The 21,871-nt window shown below is 38.6% G+C and overlaps 1 protein-coding gene across 12 annotated transcripts in view; it reads left to right on the forward strand.

Annotated features, from left to right (window-relative positions):
• Positions 1-21,660, forward strand: part of LOC149260967 (uncharacterized) — a 29,882-nt gene extending 8,222 nt beyond the window's left edge. For 3 of the 12 annotated variants that reach the window (XM_089421476.1, XM_089421478.1, XM_089421479.1), the window contains 19 exons: positions 2,470-2,548; positions 2,639-2,715; positions 2,817-2,896; positions 2,987-3,063; positions 3,166-3,405; positions 3,621-3,695; positions 3,797-4,119; positions 4,259-4,774; positions 18,567-18,674; positions 18,946-19,096; positions 19,198-19,347; positions 19,463-19,596; positions 19,846-19,951; positions 20,251-20,330; positions 20,442-20,557; positions 20,800-20,961; positions 21,070-21,108; positions 21,212-21,409; positions 21,526-21,660. In XM_089421476.1, the coding sequence (XP_089277602.1) occupies positions 20,543-20,557; positions 20,800-20,961; positions 21,070-21,108; positions 21,212-21,316 (321 nt within the window). In that variant the 5' untranslated portion in view covers positions 2,470-2,548; positions 2,639-2,715; positions 2,817-2,896; ... (10 more) ...; positions 20,251-20,330; positions 20,442-20,542 and the 3' untranslated portion in view covers positions 21,317-21,409; positions 21,526-21,660. Of the gene's footprint in view, positions 1-2,469; positions 2,549-2,638; positions 2,716-2,816; positions 2,897-2,986; positions 3,064-3,165; positions 3,406-3,620; positions 3,696-3,796; positions 4,120-4,258; positions 4,775-13,050; positions 13,171-13,257; positions 13,333-13,435; positions 13,760-13,898; positions 13,981-14,413; positions 14,625-18,121; positions 18,494-18,566; positions 18,675-18,945; positions 19,097-19,197; positions 19,348-19,462; positions 19,597-19,845; positions 19,952-20,250; positions 20,331-20,441; positions 20,558-20,799; positions 20,962-21,069; positions 21,109-21,211; positions 21,410-21,525 lie in introns of those variants that run through there. The other 9 variants (XM_089421480.1, XM_089421501.1, XM_089421498.1 and 6 more) reach the window with 9 other exon arrangements.
• Positions 21,661-21,871: the final 211 nt, after the last annotated feature.

The raw sequence follows: 21,871 nt of genomic DNA on the forward strand, positions 1-21,871 counted from the left end.
TCTGCCTCATCTCATTTGAACCGAAATATCTCAACACTTCCATAGGGTTGCTCCCTTTGAAGCTAGACTCCCTCTGAGTCTCCACGATCTCCATTGGCTCAACCTGTTACTGATCTCGTGCCCTACAAGGTCAGTCTGAGCTCCGGTCGAACACGACCGTCATCACTGCAACTTAATCCTGCAAGCACTCATCCTCGTAGGTCAAACACAACACATGCACATTCCAGCCAATCACGTTGCCAAGCCAGTCAAGACCACATCACCATGTCTTCAGCTTAAACATATGCTCCATGATCTAGACAATCTCAACTCCCTCTGAGTTGCTTCGCTGTGGACACGCTGATTCAATGGCCCTTCAAAGTAGTTATGATACCATGTAGTTTTTCAACTGTACTGGAATCTAGGTTAAGGTCTTAGAATCACTGACACTAACAATACAAATACCACAACAAACTACTCTGCTCAACGAAATATAAACGAGAGTAAATCAATTACTAAACAAATATATACAACTTTTTACATTTTTCTTAACAACCCAACTTCGTTATATTAACAAACTATAATACAATTGTTTAGGGCTTTTGTACCAAAGATCATGGCCCTCATACAATCACTAATACAAGTAATACAAAGTAGGGTTTGGTCTCAACAACTTTGACCACTAATATACCCTTAACAAGTTTCACTGACTTACTAGTTGATCTAGAGTACGTCACAACTCTACTAGTCATATCTTGAACGCATCTTCCCAACCCCTTAGTTCCCAATCTGCATCAACACGAATTTGCCTCTATCAATGTTATTGTTCCTTTTGGTGACTGAACATAGCTCGAATCTGCGCTCCAATTGATCATTAGTATATTAACAACCAAGACATAGTATCTTTGTTGAGTTGTTGACAATTCAGTTTGTGAACAACTCTAGACCATCGACTACTTCTCCAATCTGCATCAACACGAATTTGCCTCTATCAATGTTATTGTTCCTTTTGGTGACTGAACACAGCTCGAATCTGCGCTCCAATTGATCATTAGTATATTAACAACCAAGACATAGTATCTTTTGTTGAGTTGTTGACAATTCAGTTTGTGAACAACTCTAGACCATCGACTACTTCTCCTCATCTCCTTTGGGAGTTCTTGCAAACTAACCGCTCCTTAGTCATTCAAGAACACAACTCTTAGGGACTTCTTCTTTTTCCTAGTTGTGTTGCTTCAATGAGACAAAGTTATGGCATGGAGGGCTTCCACTTATCATTGTCAAAAGTCCTTCTTCAACAACAATCTTAGTCATGTCAAACTAATCCCTTAACCTCCTCCTTTCCCTAAGCATGCCTTCTTTTGTCGTTCTAACAGTCCTCAAATTCCTCCTGAAGTGAACTTACTTAGAGCGTGGAGCAAGCCACTACAACCCTCCGAAAACTGTTCTTTTTGCTACTCGTAATACTCACCTAAACGAGGACACCAATCATGTACTTTTCCTCCTTGTAGACGTCCACTTTTTCTCTCCAAAACCCTTGGATCTAAGTGAGACTTTTTTTGAAAAACTCAACCCCAAATACAGTAACCTTAACCAGATCCAACCTACATTCAAACTACTCCAAGAACCTTTGATTTTTCGCTCCTACTGTAGATGAACGCAACCTAACTTTTTTAGAGAGAGCTTGCTTTTGTTTTCATGCTCAAATTTCGTGCTTAAAAGTCTCGGCCTAGTCCCCTTTTACTCGTTGTCTTTACCTGCATAACCATAACCCAAAACAATCTCAAACCCAACCCTAACTAGACTTGATCCTTTATCCTTCTTGGTTGCGGACTCGTCCTCCTATTTCAATCTTCACGTGAGGAATAAGTGTCTTGATTGGGTGAGGAATGAGGCTCCTCCTCACTCCTATTTATATCATTCCTTAGGGTGACATTTAAACTTCTCAAATTGTCTCCTCAATTCAAGACCGACTTGAAACTTAAGACAAGTTCATCCACATAATCAAATAAAAATTATTTTTCACTCAATCCACAAGGCCTCTCTTGGTGCTACAAGCGACCCCTTATTCCTTTAGGGGTGCCCTACAATCTCCAAGTGCCAAGTGTCCAAATCCATACACGGTTTCACACCTGCAAGCTTGGGTGCAAAGTCGACACACTTGGGTTCTTCGCCCATAAATGACTTTGTGGTGCCAATTCCTCCAAAACCCTGTAGCCTAGGGTTTGGAGTACCTCCCAAGTTACCAATCTCAACATGTTCAATATGTTTAAATTTGATTGGATCCCTCTTACAAAAAGGATTATTTATCTTGTGATAACATTGATTGCATTATTCCTACTAGAATTATGTCTAGTTTAGAAATTTATAAACTGAGATGTAGCATGAAATATAAATGGGTTGGAATTAAGTTGTTTCACAAGTTCATGCCTTCAATTCTCTATTTATTTTTTATTAGAATACTAATATTTTATTTTCTATCTACCGCAGATGGTTGATTCCAATGAGTAGAATTACATAAAATACAAAATGGATTATCCCCCTTTATATAAAAAAAGTTCAAGGCAAGGTATGTTTCACATTATGATTGATTGTTGCATTCAACTCTACAATTTAACTTGTATAATGATACTAATATCTTATTATGTATCTGTTGTAGATGGCTTGTTCGGGGGAGCATGTGTAAGTAGAATAAAAAATGGAATGTCTATCTTTATATAGCAAACTCAAGACGAGGTATGTTTGCAATTACTAATAGTTATTTTTTAAAATTATGATTGCTATTACTATTTGTGTCTTTATTTTAACCTTACTCACACCACTTTTTTCCCTTTCAGCAAAGGAGATTCCAATGAGTAGAATTACATAAAATACAAAATGGATTATCCCCCTTTATATAAAAAAAGTTCAAGGTAAGGTATGTTTCACATTATGATTGATTGTTGCATTCAACTCTACAATTTAACTTGTATAATGATACTAATATCTTATTATGTATCTGTTGTAGATGGCTTGTTCGGGGGAGCATGTGTAAGTAGAATAAAAAATGGAATGTCTATCTTTATATAGCAAACTCAAGACGAGGTATGTTTGCAATTACTAATAGTTATTTTTTTTAAATTATGATTGCTATTACTATTTGTGTCTTTATATTAACCTTACTCACACCACTTTTTTCCCTTTCAGCAAAGGAGAGGACACTACAATAGATATAATGTGCCAAAAGGGAAGTTTGCAATTTTTTGTATGTTGTTGTCTACATGATTTGTTTTTGTTGGAGTCCATGCCTTCAATCTCTTTGGTTTGACTTTTATTAGAAATCTAATATTTTATTGTATATCTCTTGTAGATGCCATTTTTCAATGAGCATGAATACGTGAAATACAAAATGGACTCTCCCATTTTATATAACAATCTCAAATAAAGGTGTGTTCTTTATTATCATCAATTATCGCGTACTTTTTAGTTTAACTTACATAACGATTCTAAGGTGTGTTCTTTATTATCATCAATTATCGCGTACTTTTTAGTTTAACTTACATAACGATTCTAAGGTGTGTTCTTTATTATCATCAATTATTGCGTACTTTTTAGTTTAACTTACATAACGATTCTAATAGCTTATTGTGTATCTTTTGTAGATGGTTGGTTTTGATGAGCAAAAGCAAGTGGAATATAGGAGAGCGTCCATTGTTATAAAACAAGCTCTGGGGGAGGTGTGTTTCCTATTATGAGTAATTATTTCTTTTGAAATATGTTTACATTACTAATTGTGTGTTTATTTTAACCATATTCAACCCACTTTTTTCCCTTTCAGCGGAGGACAACACATGCAGGAGAGATGATGTGTGGAGGGGATGTTTGCAATTTTTTCTTTGTTCTTTTGTGCATGTTTTGTTTTGTTGAGTTTGAGCATGGCCATGCTGTGTTGTACTCATTTTCCTTTGTTTGGAATTTCTTTTTGTTTTTTTGTAGTTTGGTCTTGTTTTCGTTTGTTGAGTGTGTTGTACTCTTGCTTTGTTTTGTTTTTTTATTTCTTTAATGTTTCTTGTAAATTTGTCTTGGTTTCGTTTGTTGGGTGCGGAAATGGAAATGAATGAAGCAGACAGAGAAAATTGAGGTAATTGTTCATAAATGAAGGTGAGTCAACATATCTACATGAAATGCAGTTCACTTAAAAGCATTTTTCACTTATTTGTGGATCCATTTGTTTGCTATTCAAATTATTATATGTTTTATCTATGCTCTGATAGTCAAGTATATTGATCTTTCTATGTAGTGAACAAATACAATTGTATGGTCTACAAAAGTGAAGTGGTGAAGATGCATTGGACATTCTACAAACATGGCACAAAAGAAGGGTGAAACATACTTCTCTCATGCACAATACTAGTCCTTTAATACGCTGAAATATTCGTTAGTTGCACAATGATTTATCATTTTGTCATTGTTTCGAGGTAGTATGCTCTTGTTCATGGGTGTGACATTCAATATTTTTCCTAGAACTTTGATATGAAAGAAATGGAAATGCCACATTGGTGTTCACATGTTTAGGGATTATTTTTCATGATTGTTGTTGTTATAATATTAGCAAGGGCGGGTAGGTATGTCTATGGAGAGCAGGTATGTGTATGGTTAATTCATCACTTTGTATATTTATCCTTTAAGCTCCAATGGTTTATTCGTGATCTCATATATAATATTACTTTGTGCAGCGAGTGACTAGAATTGTAGTGTCTGGGAGGATCGAGTGGGCAAGATAGCTTAGGAAATATACATGCAGCACAGAGGATGGGTGAGTCATGTTGTTTTCCAACAAAATATTGTTATTATTGTTTGTTATTTCGGCGTTTTCTCCTTCTAGCATGGTTCTCGAGTTGTACCACTTAAATAATGTTTTGACATATACATAAAATGGTATGTTTAAAATTATATGCTAATTTGGTCAACATCACACGCAAAACCCACGCAACGTGTCTTAGAGAGGAGGATGGTAAGGTCGAGCAAGCAAGAATACTGGGCCTTCAACAAATCAACCATTGTGCTAGTGGACAACACTAGGATTTTGGGTGTTTTGTTGTTTTTCCACGGTACTGGAATCAAGGTTAGAGTTGTAAAATCACTAACACTACCAATCCAAATACCACAACAAACTACTTTGCACAATGAAATATAAACAACAGTAATCAATTAGTGCACAAATATAGACAACTTTTTACAATTTTTTTAATAACCCAACTTCGTGATATTAACAAACTGTAATACAACTGTCTAAGGCTCCCTACCAGGGATCATCACTCATACAATCATTGATACAAGGAATGCAAACTAGGGTTGATGTCAACAACTTTGACCACCACAGTAAGTTGAAAAAGATACACTAACTTACTAGATGATCTAGTGCACTTCACAATTCCATTGGTCGTTTCCTGAACACATCGGCCCGGTTCATTGTCTCCCTATTTGCAGCAACACCAATTTGCCTCTATGAATGATCCTGCTTCTTTAGGTCACTGAACACAAAGCCAATTTGCCCTCTAGCTTAGCATTAGTCCATTAACAACCAAGACACAGGGCCTTCTGTTGAGTTGTACACAACTCTGTTTGCGAAGAATTCTAGACTGCCCACTGCTCCTTTGGGACTTCTTGCCCACTAGCTGCTCCTTAGTCGTTCAAGAACACAACTCTTATGGAATTCTTCCCTCTATTGCGTATTTGTTCTGCTTCAATGAGGCAAACTTAGGGAATGGATGGATGCCACCTATCACTGTCAAAAGTCCTTCAACAACAAACTTGGGCTAGTCAAACTGTTCCCTTGACCTCCTTTTCTAGAGCATTCCTTCGTTTGCCCTTTTAACAATCCTCAAATTCCTTCTCAAGTGACTGTAGTTAGGGCTTGGAACAAGCCACTCCATCCTTCCCAAAACAGCTCTTTTGGTTGCTCCAACTACTGTCCTAAACTAATACACCAATCCTACACTTTTCCTCCTTGTAGACATCCACTTCTGCTCTCCAAAACACTTGGATTGCAGTGAGACTTTTTCTGAAGAACTCACCCCTAACTAGGGCAACCTGAAGTAGGTCCAATCCACTTGCAAACCCCTCCAACAACCTCTGATTATTCTCTCGTACTATAGATGAATTTGGCATATCCTTGGCTGCTAAGTAGGCAACTTGGCCCTCCAAGAACCATACTTTTGTCCATCTGCAATACTTCAGGAATATCGAACTGTTAGAGAGATTGCTTTTGTTCTCATGCTCATATTTCTTCCTAAAAAGTCATGGCCTAGTCTCCTTCTACTCGTTGCTTTTACTTGCATAACTAAACCAAAACCAGCCCTAACCAGACTTGACCCTTTCTCCTTCTTGGTTGCGGAATTGGCCTCGTATTTCAATCTTCATATGAGAAATAAATGACTTGATTTGGTGAGGAAGGACGCTTCCTGGATGCTCTATGGACGGTTCCGCCTATTTTGGACGCTTCCGCCTGTTTGGGATGTTTGTTTCGAGTATAAATGCAAAAAAATATAAATTATTAATATATAGCAGACGCTTCGCTTGTTACATTTTTGAAAAATGACGCTTCTGTGTCCCCGCTTACAAAAAACGTCCTTGCTTCGTCCCCGCTTCATGCAACATTGGTCCAGAAGTGATTTTGTGGTGCTGATTCCTCCACAACCCTGTAGCCTAGGGTTTGGAGTACCTCCAAAGCTACCAATCTTAACACTCCCTGTTAGCAAGGGAGGTACTTCCAACACTAGGAAGTCTCCATCATCATCACCGGCAACACTAGCCCATCTAACGTCTGCCACTGTAGCATACTCTCTAGAATGAACAACACAATCTTAGTAGTGCCTCTGCCTCTGCCTCAACTCATTTGAACCGAAATATCTCAACACTTCCATAGGGTTGCTCCCTTTGAAGCTAGACTCCCTCTGAGTCTGCACTATCTCCATTGGCTCAACCTGTTACTGATCTTGTGCCCTACAAGGTCAGTCTAAGCTCCATTCGAACACGACCGTCATCACTGCAACTTAATCCTGCAAGCACTCATCCTCGTAGGTCAAACACAACACATGCACATTCCAGCCAATCTCGTTGCCAAACCAGTCAATACCACATCTCCATGTCTTCCGCTGAAACATATGCTCCATGATCTAGACAATCTCAACTCCCTCTGAGTTGCTTCGCTGTGGACAGACTGATTCAATGGCCCTCCAAGTAGTTATGATACCGTGTTGTTTTTCCACAGTACTAGAATCTAGGTTAAGGTCTTAGAATCACTAACACTACCAATCCAAATACCACAACAAACTACTTTGCTCAACGAAATGTAAACGACAGTAAATCAATTACTGAACAAATGTATACAACCTTTTACAATTTTTTTAACAACCCAACTTCGTTATATTAACAAACTGTAATGCAATTGTTTAGGGTTTCTGTACCAAGGATCATTGCCCTCATACAATCATTGATACAAGTAATACAAAGTAGGGTTTTGTGTCAACAACTTTGACCACTAATATACCCTTAACAAGTTGCACTAACTTACTAGTTGATCTAGTGTATGTCACAACTCCACTAGTCATATCTTAAACACATCTTCCCAGCCCTTTAGCTCCCAATCTGCATCAACACGAATCTGCGTCTATCAATTGTTGAAATTTGGTACCGGAGGACAGGTGGTTGCCTAAGGCTTTGATCTTTGGCTTAGGGAAAAGTGTCCAAAAGAATTTAATTTTTTCTCCTAAAGTGACTTTATAATTTTTATAAAGTCAAATCTAATTTAAAAGTGACTTTAAGTGATAAAGTTACTAAAGTCTAATTTTAAAGTGACTTTATTAAAGTCAATGAAAAATTAGAAAGGAAAAGTGACTTTAAGTGATAAAGTTACTAAAGTCTAATTTTAAAGTGACTTTATTAAAGTCAATGAAAAATTAGAAAGGAAAAGTGACTTTGGAAATAAATGACTAAGTGGGTCTTTATTAAAGTGGGGTGAATTAAAAAATAAAAAGTGAGATTTAAATGAGCATTTAATCTCAGCCTTAGATCTCAATCTATTTTAGCCATTGGATTTAGGGATCACCAAAAAGTCATTTGGATCACCCAAAAGTCACTTGGGTTAGCTTAAAGGAGGAAAAGGTCATTCATTCTTTCATGAGCAGATTGAGAGAAGGAGAGCAAGAGAGCAAGGGAGATTTCTGGACAGTGAGTTGCAGAGTTTCAACAGCGAAGTTTCAGCAGAGCGGAGTTTCAGCAGCGGAGTTTCAGCAATGGAGTTTCAGCAGGGCGGAGTTTCAGCAAGTCTGTACAGCGGAGTTTCAGCAGGGCGGAGTTTCAGCAAGGCGAAGTTTCAGCAAGGTTGAGATAAGTTGTAAAAGTTTGCTTGCTGATTTTTGCTGAATATTTCTCTTACTGTAAAAAGGCATTTTCCAGAAATAAAAAAGAGCTCTCAAACTGGTTTTTCCCCAAGAGTTGTAGGGGGTTTTTCCAGGGTCACATTGACCAAAAATCTCAGTGTTTAAATGTGTTTTAATGGCTGTTTATTACTGCTGATTTTTATTTCTGCAATTTCCAACATTCTGTAAAATTTCCAGAATTTGTGTTTTCAGCTAATTTATTTTTTCCAGCTTGTTAAATGTATGGTTATGGGAAAGGGCATTTAACTATATGGGAGAAATAAGGAGAAACTGAAAACCGGGGTTGGAAATGAGAAATTTCTACATCAATGTTATTGTTCCTTTTGGTGACTGAACACAGCTCCAATCTGCGCTCCAGTTGATCATTAGTATATTAACAACCAAGACATAGGATCTTTTGGTTAGTTGTTGACAATTCAGTCTGTGAACAACTCTAGACCGTCGACTACTTCTCCTCATCTCCTTTGGGAGTTCTTGCAAACTAGCCGCTCCTTAGTCATTCAAGAACACAACTCTTAGGGACTTCTTCTTTTTCCTAGTTGTGTTGCTTCAATGAGACAAAGTTATGGCATGGAGGGCTTCCACTTATCATTGTCAAAAGTCCTTATTCAACAACAAACCTTGTCTTGTCAAACTACTCCCTTAACGCCTCCTTTCCCTGAGCATCCCTTCTTTTCTCGTTCTAACTGTCCTCAAATTCCTCCTGGAGTGAATTTACTTAGAGCGTGGAGCAAGCCACTACAACCCCCTTCGAAAACTGTTATTTTGGCTACTCCTTATACTCACCTAAACGAGGACACCAATCCTCTACTTTTCCTCCTTGTAGACGTCCACGTTTTCTCTCCAAAACCCTTGGATCTAACTGAGACTTTTTGGAATAACTCAACCCTAACTATGGTAACCTTAACCAAATCCAACCTACATTCAAACCACTCCGAGAACCTTTGATTTTTCGCTCCTACTGTAGATGAATGCAACCTAACCTTGGCTGCCAAGTAAGCTACTCGACCCTCCAATAGTCATAATTTCATCCACTTGCAATACTTCAAAAATCTTGGCCTGTTAGAGAGAGCTTGCTTCTGTGTTCATGCTCAAATTTTGTCCTCAAAAGTCTCGGCCTAGTCCCCTTTTACTTGTTGTCTTTACCTGCATAACCACAACCCAAAACAGTCTCAAAACCAACCCTAACTAGACTTGATCCTTTCTCCTTCTTGGTTGCGGACTCGTCCTCCTATTTCAATCTTCACGTGAGGAATAAGTGTCTTGATTGGGTGAGGAATCCACAAGGCCTCTCTTAGTGCTACAAGAGACCCCTTATTCCTTTAGGGGTGCCCTACAATCTGCAAGTGCCAAGTGTCCAAATCCATACACGGTTTCACACCTGCAAGTTTGGGTGCAAAGTCGACATACTTGGGTTCTTCACCCATAAATGACTTTGTGGTGCCAATTCCTCCAAAACCCTGTAGCCTAGGGTTTGGAGTACCTCCCAAGTTACCAATCTCAACATGTTCAATATGTTTAAATTTGATTGGATCCCTTTTACAAAAAGGATTATGTATCTTGTGATAACATTGATTGCATTATTCCTACTAGAATTATGTCTAGTTTAGAAATTTATAAACTGAGATGTAGCATGAAATATAAATGGGTTGGAATTAAGTTGTTTAACAAGTTCATGCCTCTACCTTTACCTCATCTCATTTGAACCAAAATATCTCAACACTTCCATAGGGTTGCTCCCTTTGAAGCTAGACTCCCTCTGAGTCTGCACGATCTCCATTGGCTCAACCTGTTACTAATCTCGTGCCCTAGCCAGTCAAGACCACATCTCCATGTCTTCAGCTGAAACATATGCTCCATGATTTAGACAATCTCAACTCCCTCTGAGTTGCTTCGATGTGGACACACTGATTCAATTGCCCTTCAAAGTAGTTATGATATCATGTTGTTTTTCCACGGTACTGGAATCTAGGTTAAGGTCTTAGAATCACTGACACTACCAATCCAAATACCACAACAAACTACTTTGCTCAACGAAATATAAACGACAGTAAATCAGTTACTGAACAAATATATACAACTTTTTACAATTTTTTTAACAACCCAACTTCGTTATATTAACACATTGTAATACAATTGTTTAGGGCTTTTGTACCAAGGATCATGGCACTCATGCAATCACTAATACAAGTAATACAAAGTAGGGTTTGGTGTCAACAACTTTGACCACTAATATACCCTTAACAAGTTGCACTAACTTACTAGTTGATCTAGTCTACTTCACAGCTCCACTAGTCATATCTTGAACACATCTTCCCAGCCCTTTAGCTCCTAACGTGCATCAACACGAATCTGCCTCTATCAATGTTATTGTTCCTTTTGGCGATTGAACACAGCTCCAATCTGTGCTCCAGTTGATCATTAGTATATCAACGATCAAGACATAGGATCTTCTGTTGACCACTAATATACCCTTAACAAGTTGCACTAACTTACTAGTTGATCTAGTCTACTTCACAGCTCCACTAGTCATATCTTGAACACATCTTCCCAGCGCTTTAGCTCCTAACGTGCATCAACACGAATCTGCCTCTATCAATGTTATTGTTCCTTTTGGTGATTGAACACAGCTCCAATCTGTGCTCCAGTTGATCATTAGTATATCAACGACCAAGACATAGGATCTTCTATTGAGTTGTCGATAATTCAGTCTATGCACAACTCTAGATTGTTGACTACTTCTCCTCATCTCCTTTGGGAGTTCTTGCAAATTAGCTGCTCCTTAGTCATTTAGGAACACAACTCTTAGGGACTTCTTCTTTTTCCTAGTTGTGTTGCTTCAATGAGACAAAGTTATGGCATGGAGGGCTTCCACTTATCATTGTCAAAAGTCTTTCTTCAACAACAAACTTGGTCTTGTCAAACTACTCCCTTAACCTCCTCCTCTCCCTGAGCATCCCTTCTTTTGTCGTTCTAACAGTCCTCAAATTCCTCCTGAAGTGAATTTACTTAGAGCGTGGAGCAAGCCACTACAACCCTCCGAAAACTGTTCTTTTGGCTACTCCTAATACTCACCTAAATGAGGACACCAATGCTGTACTTTTCCTCCTTGTAGATGTCCACCTTTTCTCTCCAAAACCCTTCGATCTAAGGGAGACTTTTTTTGAAGAACTCAACCCTAACTACGGTAACCTTAACCAGATCCAACCTACATTCAAACCACGCCAAGAACCTTTTATTTTTCGCTACTACTGTAGATGAATGCAGCCTAACCTTGGCTGCCAAGTAAGCTACTCGACCCTCCAATAGTCATAATTTCATCCACCTGCAATACTTCAAAAATCTTGGCCTGTTAGAGAGAGCTTGCTTCTGTTTTCATGCTCAGATTTCCTTCTCAAAGGTCTCGGCCTAGTTCCCTTTTACTCGTTGTCTTTACCTGCATAACCACAACCCAAAACAGTGTCAAAACCAACCCTAACTAGACTTGATCCTTTCTCCTTCTTGGTTTCGGATTCGTCCTCCTATTTCAATCTTCACGTGAGGAATAAGTGTCTTGATTGGGTGAGGAATGATGCTCCTCCTCACTCCTATTTATATCATTCCTTAGGGTGACATTTAAACTTCTCAAATTATCTCCTCAATTCAAGGCCGACTTGAAACTTAAGACAAGTTCATCCACATAATCAAATAAAAAATTTTTCACTCAATCCACAAGGCCTCTGTTGGTGCTACAAGCGACCCCTTTTTCTTTTAGGGGTGCCCTACAATCTGCAAGTGCCAAGTGTGCAAATCCATACACGGTTTCACACCTGCAAGCTTGGGTGCAAAGTCGACACACTTGGGTTCTTCGCCCATAAATGACTTTGTGGTGCCAATTCCTCCAAAACCCTGTAGCCTAGGGTTTGGAGTACCTCCCAAGTTACCAATCTCAACATGTTCAATATGTTTAAATTTGATTAGATCCCTCTTACAAAAAGGATTATTTATCTTATGATAACATTGATTGCATTATTCCTACTAGAATTATGTCAGTTTAGAAATTTATAAACTGAGATGTAGCATGAAATATAAATGGGTTGGAATTAAGTTGTTTCACAAGTTCATGCCTTAAATTCTCTATTTTTTTTTGTATTAGAATACTAATATTTTATTTTCTATTTACCGCAGATGGTTGATTCCAGTGAGTAGAATTACATAAAATACAAACCCTTTATATAAATAAAGTTCAAAGCGAGGTATTTTTCACATTATGATTGATTGTTGCATTCAACTCTATGTTTAACTTGTATAATGATACTAATATCTTATTATGTATCCGCTGTAGATGGCTTGTTCGGGTGAGCATGTGTAAGTGGAATAAAAAATGGAATGTCTATCTTTATATAGCAAACCCAAGACGAGGTAAGTTTGCAATTACTAATAGTAATTTGTTTTGAATTATGCTTGCTATTACTATTTTTGTCTTTATTTTAACCTCATTCACACCACTTTTTTCCCTTTCAGCAAAGGAGAGGACACTACAATAGATATAATGTGCAAAAGGGAAGTTTGCAATTTTTTTGTTTGTTGTTGTCTACATGATTTGTTTTTTTGAAGTCCATGCCTTCAATCTCTCTAGTTTGACTTTTATTAGAAATCTAATAAACTAGACTTTTATTAGAAATCTAATGTTTTATTGTATATCTATTGTAGATGCCATTTTCAATGAGCATGAATATGTGAAATACAAAATGGACTCTCCCCTTTTATATAACAATCTCAAATAAAGGTGTGTTTCTTATTATGATCAACTATCGCGTACTCTTTAGTTTAACTTATATAATGATTCTAATAGCTTATTGTGTATTTTTTGTAGATGGTTGGTTTTGATGAGCAAAAGCAAGTGGAATACAGGAGAGTGTCCATTGTTATAAAACAAACTCTAGGGGAGGTGTGTTTCCTATTATGAATAATTATTGCTTTTGAAATATGTTTAACATTACTAATTGTGTGTTTATTTTAACCATATTCAACCCACTTTTTTTCCCTTTCAGCGGAGGACAACACATTGCAGGAGAGATGATGTGCGGAGGGGATGTTTGCAATTTTTTCTTTGTTCTTGTGTGCATGTTTTGTTTTGTTGAGTTTGAGCATGGCCATGCTGTGTTGTACTCATTTTCCTTTGTTTTGAATTTCTTTTTGTTTTTTTGTAGTTTGGTCTTGGTTTCGTTTGTTGAGTGTGTTGTACTCTTGCTTTGTTTTGTTTTTTTATTTCTTTAATGTTTCTTGTAAATTTGTCTTGGTTTCGTTTGTTGGGTGCGGAAATGGAAATGAATGATGAAGACAGAGAAAATTGAGGTAATTCTTCATAAATGAAGGTGAGTCAACATATACACATGAAATGCAGTTCACTTAAAAGCATTTTTCACTTATTTGTGGATCCATTTGTTTGCTATTCAAATTATTATATGTTTTATCTATGCTTTAATAGTCAAGTATATTGATCTTTTTATGTAGTGAACAACTACAATTGTATGGTCTACAAAGGTGAAGTGGTGAAGATGCATTAGACATTCTACAAACCTGGCACAAAAGAAGGGTGAAACATACTTCTCTCATGCACAATACTAGTCCTTTAATACGCTGAAATATTCGTTAGTTGCCCAATGATTTATCATTTTGTCATTGTTTCGAAGTAGTATGCTCTTGTTCATGGATGTGACATTCAAATATTTTTCCTAGAACTTTGATATGAAAGAAATGGAAATGCCACATTGGTGTTCACATGTTTAGGGATTATTTTTCATGATTGTTGTTGTTATAATATTAGCAAGGGCGGTTAGGTATGTCTATGGAGAGCAAGTATGTGTATGGTTAATTCATCACTTTGTATATGTTATAATATTAGCAAGGGCGGTTAGGTATGTCTATGGAGAGCAAGTATGTGTATGGTTAATTCATCACTTTGTATATTTATCCTTTAAGCTCCAATGGTTTATTCGTGATCTCATATATAATATTACTTTGTGCAGGGAGTGACTAGAATTGTTAGGTATGTCTATGGAGAGCAGGTATGTGTATGGTTAATTCATCACTTTGTATATTTATCCTTTAAGCTCCAATGGTTTATTCGTGATCTCATATATAATATTACTTTGTGCAGCGAGTGACTAGAATTGTAGTGTCTGGGAGGATCGAGTGGGCAAGATAGCTTAGGAAATATACATGCAGCGCAGAGGATGGGTGAGTCATGTTGTTTTCCAACAAAATATTGTTATTATTATTTGTTATTTCGGCGTTTTCTCCTTCTAGCATGGTTCTCGGGTAGTACCACTTAAATAATGGTTTGACATATACATAAAATGGTATGTTTAAAATTATATGCTAATTTGGTCAACATCACACGCAAAACCCCACACAACGTGCCTTAGAGAGGAGGATGGTAAGGTCGAGCAAGCAAGCATACTGAGCCTTCAACAAATCAACCATTGTGCTAGTGGACAACACTAGGATTTTGGGTGTTTTGTTGTTTTTCCACTGTACTGGAATCTAGGTTAGAGTCATAAAATCACTGACACTACCAATCCAAATACCACAACAAACTACTTTGCACAATGAAATATAAACAACAGTAATCAATTAGTGCACAAATATAGACAACTTTTTACAATTTTTTTAATAACCCAACTTCGTGATATTAAACTGTAATACAATTGTTTAAGGTTCCCGTACTAGGGATCATCGCTCTCATACAATCATTGATACAAATAATACAAACTAGGGTTTGATGTCAACAAATTTGACCACCAAAGTACGTTGAAAAAGAAACACTATCTTACTAGATGATCTAGTGCACTTCATAACTCCATTGGTCGTTTCCGGAACACATTTGCCCGGTTCATTGTCTCCCAATTTGCAGCAACACCAATTTGCCTCTATGAATGATCCTGCTCCTTTAGGTCACTGAACACAACGCCAATTTGCCCTCTAGCTTAGCATTAGTCCATTAACAACCAAGACATAGGGCCTTCTGTTGAGTTGTACACAACTCTGTTTGCGAACAACTCTAGACTACCCACTGCTGCTCCTTAGCTCCTTTGGGACTTCTTGCCCACTAGCTGCTCCTTAGTCGTTCAAGAACACAACTCTTAGGGAATTCTTCCCTCTATTGCCTATTTGTTCTGCTTCAATGAGGCAAACTTAGGGAATGGATGGATGCCACCTATCACTGTCAAAAGTCCTTCAACAACAAACTTGGGCTAGTCAAACTGTTCCCTTGACCTCCTTTTCTCGAGCATCCCTTCGTTTGCCCTTTTAACAATCCTCAAATTCCTTCTCAAGTGACTGTAGTTAGGGCTTGGAGCAAGCCACTCCATCCCTCCCAAAACAGCTCTTTTGGTTGCTCCAACTACTGTCCTAAACTAATACACCAATCCTACACTTTTCCTCCTTGTAGACATCCACTTCTGCTCTCCAAAACACTTGGATTTCAGTGAGACTTTTTCTGAAGAACTCACCCCTAACTAGGGCAACCTGAAGTAGGTCCAACCCACTTGCAAACCACTCCAACAACCTCTGATTTATTCTCTCGTACTATAGATGAATTTGGCATATCCTTGGCTGCTAAGTAGGCGACTTGGCCCTCCAAGAACCATACTTTTGTCCATCTGCAATACTTCAGGAATATCGAATTGTTAGAGGGATTGCTTTTGTTCTCATGCTCATATTTCTTCCTAAAAAGTCATGGTTGCGGAATTGGCCTCCTATTTCAATCTTCAGATGAGAAATAAATGACTTGATTTGGTGAGGAATGAGGCTCCTCCTCACTCCTATTTATATCATTCCTTAGGATGACATCTAACATTCTTTAATAGTCTCCTCAAGTCAAGGATGACTTGAAACTTAAGACAAATTCACCCACATAATCACATAAAAAAAAAATTCTCTCAACCCACAAGGCCTTTCTTGGGGCTTCAAGCGACCCATTGTTCCTTTAAGGGTTCCTACAATCTCCAAGTGCCAAGAGTCCAAATCCATACACGGTTTCACACCACAAGCTTGGGTGCAATGCCCACACCCTTGGGTTCTTAGTCCAGAACAATGTTGCAGGAAGCGTCCCCCCCCCCGGTTTTAAGGCCCGAAGGGCGTCCCGTGCGGATGCGTCGAAGAACCGTCCCCAGAAGCGCGCTTGCAAAATTCGGAAGCGCACTTCCGCCTGTTTTGGACGCTTCCTGGATGCTCTATGGACGGTTCCGCCTGTTTTGGACGCTTCCGCCTGTTTGGGATGTTTGTTTCGAGTATAAATGCAAAAAAATATAAATATATATATATATAGCAGACGCTTCGCTTGTTAGATTTTTGAAAAATGACGCTTCTGTGTCCCCGCTTACAAAAAACGTCCTTGCTTCGTCCCCGCTTCATGCAACATTGGTCCAGAAGTGACTTTGTGGTGCTGATTCCTCCACAACCCTGTAGTAGGGTTTGGAGTACCTCCAAAGCTACCAATCTTAACACTCCCTGTTAGCAAGGGAGGTACTTACAACACTAGGAAGTCTCCATCATCATCACCGGCAACACTAGCCCATCTAACGTTTGCCATTGTAGCATACTCTCTAGAATGAACAACACAATCTTAGTAGTGCCTCTGCCTCAACTCATTTGAACCGAAATATCTCAACACTTCCATAGGGTTGCTCCCTTTGAAGCTAGACTCCCTCTGAGTCTGCACTATCTCCATTGGCTCAACCTGTTACTGATCTCGTGCCCTACAAGGTCAGTCTAAGCTCCATTCGAACACGACCGTCATCACTGCAACTTAATCCTGCAAGCACTCATCCTCGTAGGTCAAACACAACACATGCACATTCCAGCCAATCTCGTTGCCAAGCCAGTCAAGACCACATCTCCATGTCTTCCGCTGAAACATATGCTCCATGATCTAGACAATCTCAACTCCCTCTGAGTTGCTTCGCTGTGGACACACTGATTCAATGGCCCTCCAAGTAGTTATGATACCGTGTTGTTTTTCCACAGTACTAGAATCTAGGTTAAGGTCTTAGAATCACTGACACTACCAATCCAAATACCACAACAAACTACTTTGCTCAACGAAATATAAACGACAGTAAATCAATTACTGAACAAATGTATACAACCTTTTACAATTTTTTTAACAACCCAACTTCATTATATTAACAAACTGTAATGCAATTGTTTAGGGTTTCTGTACCAAGGATCATTGCCCTCATACAATCACTGATACAAGTAATACAAAGTAGGGTTGCTCCCTTTGAAGCTAGACTCCCTCTGAGTATGCATGATCTCCATTGGCTCAACCTGTCACTGATCTCGTGCCCTACAAGGTCAGTCTGAGCTATTTTTAAATATGGCCATCATCACTGCAACTTAATCCGGCAAGCACTCATCCTCGTAGGTGAAACACAACACATGCACATCCCAACCAATCTCATTGCCAAGTCAATCAAGACCACATCTCCATGTCTTCAGCTGAAACATATGGTCCAAGTCAATCAAGACCACATCTCCATGTCTTCAGCTGAAACATATGGTCCATGATCTAGACAATCTCAACTCCCTTTGAGTTGCTTCGCTGTGGACACTCTGATTCACTGGCCCTTCAAAGTAGTTTTGATACCATGTTGTTTTTCCATAGTACTAGAATCTAGGTTAGGGTCTTAGAATCACTAACACTACCAATCCAAATACCACAACAAACTACTTTGCTCAACAGAATATAAAGGACAGTAAATCAACTACTGCACAAATATATACAACATTTTACAATTTTTTTAACAACCCAACTTCGTTATATTAACAAACTATAATACCACTGTTTAGGGCACTTGTACCAGGGATCATGGCGCTCATGCAATCACTGATACAAGTAATACAAAGTAGGGTTTTGTGTCAACAACTTTGACCACCAATCTACTCTTTTAGCAAAGATGGTTCCCTATTGGCAGTCACAATGAATGACAATGGCATAAAGAACTTACCCAACGCAGAGGGATTTCACATTTCCCTTAATTTGCATGCTAGAGATTAGATCCTTCGAAGGAACGAGGGTGCCACCAAAGACAATGGCAACAAAGGTAAATTGTTTAGTCCATGCACTGCTAATTAATGCTAAATTTTAAACTCTAACTAGATCATTTTTATGCGCAGACTCCAATTGTGAATGCCATGCCTCCTGCAGTCACTGCTCCTGGTTCCCTTCTCAGTGCTATAGAACGTTCGGAAAGACTTCCACCTGCATTTTCAATGACCAATTTTGTAAGAGCTTTCTCTAGAATTATTTCTTTATGATCTAGAATATTGGTCCAGCATTATTCAGTTTAGTTTGTTACATATATCTTATCATTTTCCAAACTTTCACTCAAGAGTCTAAATATTGTTGCTTTCAAGTTTCCTTATGGCATAGGATTTTGTTCTTTCCCCTTTCACATGCTCTATTAGCCATTATTGGCATATCTTTTATAGGAATAGGATGATATGATCAATGAATGCTAACAATTATGTGACACTCGAGACAACATATGTGCAGAGTAGTATAGACAGACAGTCGGACCCCAGATGTTAAACGAAGGCTTCTAGATGAGGTCACAGACAAGAGCAACAATTGGATATTCACTGATATCACTAATTCGGGTCAGTGTAGGTCTCTCAGGTTGCCTGACAGAATGCATGCGAGCAAGGTATGCAATCATCCCTCTATTACAGAAAACACTAAAGGTTGGCATACTTTACAATTTTCTGTGCTACAAATTATGTGACACTCGAGACAACATGTGTGCAGAGTAGTATAGACAGACAGTCGGACCCCAGATGTTAAACGGAGGCTTCTAGATGAGGTCACAGACAAGAGAACAACTGGAAATTGACTGATATCACTGATTTGGGTCAGTGTAGGTCTCTCAGGTTTCCTGACAGAATGCATGCGAGCAAGGTATGCAATCATCCCTCTATTACAGAAAACACTAAAGGTTGGCATACTTTACAATTTTAGGTTCTACAAATTCTGTCGATATTGATCCAAACAAGTAATATGCTATTTCTTGCAGGTGGTAAAACTGATATACACCAATTCCGGTGTTGTTGTCTTAGCATTGACATCCAGTGCTCCCCATAAGCTATGGAAATGGTTCTTTAGTAGTTGTTGTTTGCTTCTTTTTTATTCACCCGAAAGGTCGACCTGGTAAGAACAACGCGGAAAGAAGACATTTTGTTTTGTTTAGGTACAATTACTAGATGTAGATATATCCTTCCGTGGAGAGATCCGTGGAGAGATCCTTAGGTACTGCCTGTCACTTCTGGACTGTAAAGCCGTAGTTATCGAAATTGGGAGAACATAATAGAGAAAACACTTTTGTATAGGCATCCAAACTGGGCAGCCTGCCTTTCTAATCTTGTTGTTAATTCTATTTTACCTGGCTTCTGTTGCTAGGTTTGAGGCTCCTTCCTGGTGAATGACTTCTGTCTTAGCATTGACATCCAGTGCTCCCCATAAGCTATGGAAATGGTTGTGGAGTGAACGGAATCCATCCGGAAAGGTGGGGTTCTTTAGTAGTTGTTGTTTGCTTCTTTTTTATTCACCCGAAAGGTCGACCTGGTAAGAACAACGCGGAAAGAAGACATTTTGTTTTGTTTAGGTACAATTACTAGATGTGTAGATATATCCTTCCGTGGAGAGATCCTTAGGTACTGCCTGTCACTTCTGGACTGTAAAGCCGTAGTTATCCAAATTGGGGAGACATAATAGAGAAAAACACTTTTGTATAGGCATCCAAACTGGGCAGCCTGCCTTTCTAATCTTGTTGTTAATTCTATTTTACCTGGCTTCTGTTGCTAGGTTTGAGGCTCCTTCCTGGTGAATGACTTCTGCTGAGAGGCTCCTGTTGGAAGGTTCTGTCTATAGGCTTATGGCTAGTGGTAAGAGTTTATAGATTATCTGTTTACTGTTTACGGTTCCTGATTACATGCTTCTGGAAAAAGGTGAAGGCTTCTTCTGGCTAATGGCTTCTGGTGCACTTGGTGATGAAGGCTGAAGGTAAAAAGCAAAAAGCGAATACGAACGTGGAAAAAACCATTTGGCAGATATATCGCGTTTGCCTGCTTCCGGTGGCAAGGTCTCCTTATTCAATATGATGACATTTAAGGTAAGAGAGCCTTTTACGTAAGACCAGTTTCACTCTAATGTTTCCAATGATATATATAATTTCAGTTTTGGTACATTGGTCTGCTTAGGGTTTATTCTCTACTGTCTCACCTTCAGCTTTCAAATTATGTGGATAAGGGGGTTCAGTTACTCTATAAGTTTCTTGTGTAATGTTCTATCCAAAGGCTCCCAATTTATCTAAATCGCTGGTTTCATGGAATGTTAATTACTGATTCATTGCAGGTCATGACAACTCAACTTTTATGCCACCTCCTGCAGCCACTTTTGTGGCTTTCCACCATCAGGACAATAACACCATTGCAATTGGCATGGAGGATTCATCATTTCAAACATACAATGTTCAGGTTGATGAGGTTTCAAACATACAATGTTCAGGTTGATGAGGTGCTGCCTGTGAATATCTCTTTCAATCCTTATCATTTTTCTTCATTGTGCCCTTTACCAAAACTCACCTTTAAGTGGCATTCTCTGAACTTGCTGTAATTTTTACAGGTAAAAGCAAAGCTCAAGAGCCACCAAAAGAAAATCACAGGTAAATGGGCTCTTTATTTCTGTCATGGTTCATGCATCTGTTTTTTAGATTTGGATTTTGACAGGCATATTATGATTTAATTTATTGTTTGGTTATTTATTCGGCAGTAATGCCTATTCTCCAGTCGTTGCATCACATCCATCCGAACCGAATCAATTTGCTCTTGGAAAAACAGATGGAGTTCATGTTATTGAGCCTTCAGAGTAAGAAGGGAAATGGGGTGTTGGACCTCCCCCAAATAATGGGACTGTCGGATTAAATCCATCATTTAAGTAACCAAGGTTCGGCACCACCCTCAAGGTAGTTCTTGGAAACATAAGAACAATTTGAAGTGCACTCTTTATTTACAATTTGAATTACACTCTTTATTTACAAGAATACCATTAATAACGGAAGCATCACTGTCGTTGCATCAGAGCCATCCAAACCGAATCAATTTGCTCTTGGAAAAAACGGATGGAGTTCATGTTATTGAGCCTTTGCTCTTGGGAGAAACGGATGGAGTTCATGTTATTGAGCTGATGGAGTTCATGTTATTGAGCCTTTGCTCTTGGGAAAAACGGATGGAGTTCATGTTATTGAGCCTTCAGAGTAAGAAGGGAAATGGGGTGTTGGACCTCCCCCAAATAATGGGACTGTCGGATTAAATCCATCATTAAGTAACCAAGGTTCGGCACCACTCTCAAGGTAGTTCTTGGAAACATAAGAACAATTTGAAGTACACTCTTTATTTACAAGAACACCATTAATAATGGGAGCTTC

This window comes from Pinus tabuliformis, chromosome 6, assembly GCF_031772625.1.
Source record: "Pinus tabuliformis cultivar Carrire ecotype Pingquan chromosome 6, CPIR1, whole genome shotgun sequence".
NCBI classification, from domain to species: domain Eukaryota; kingdom Viridiplantae; phylum Streptophyta; class Pinopsida; order Pinales; family Pinaceae; genus Pinus; species Pinus tabuliformis.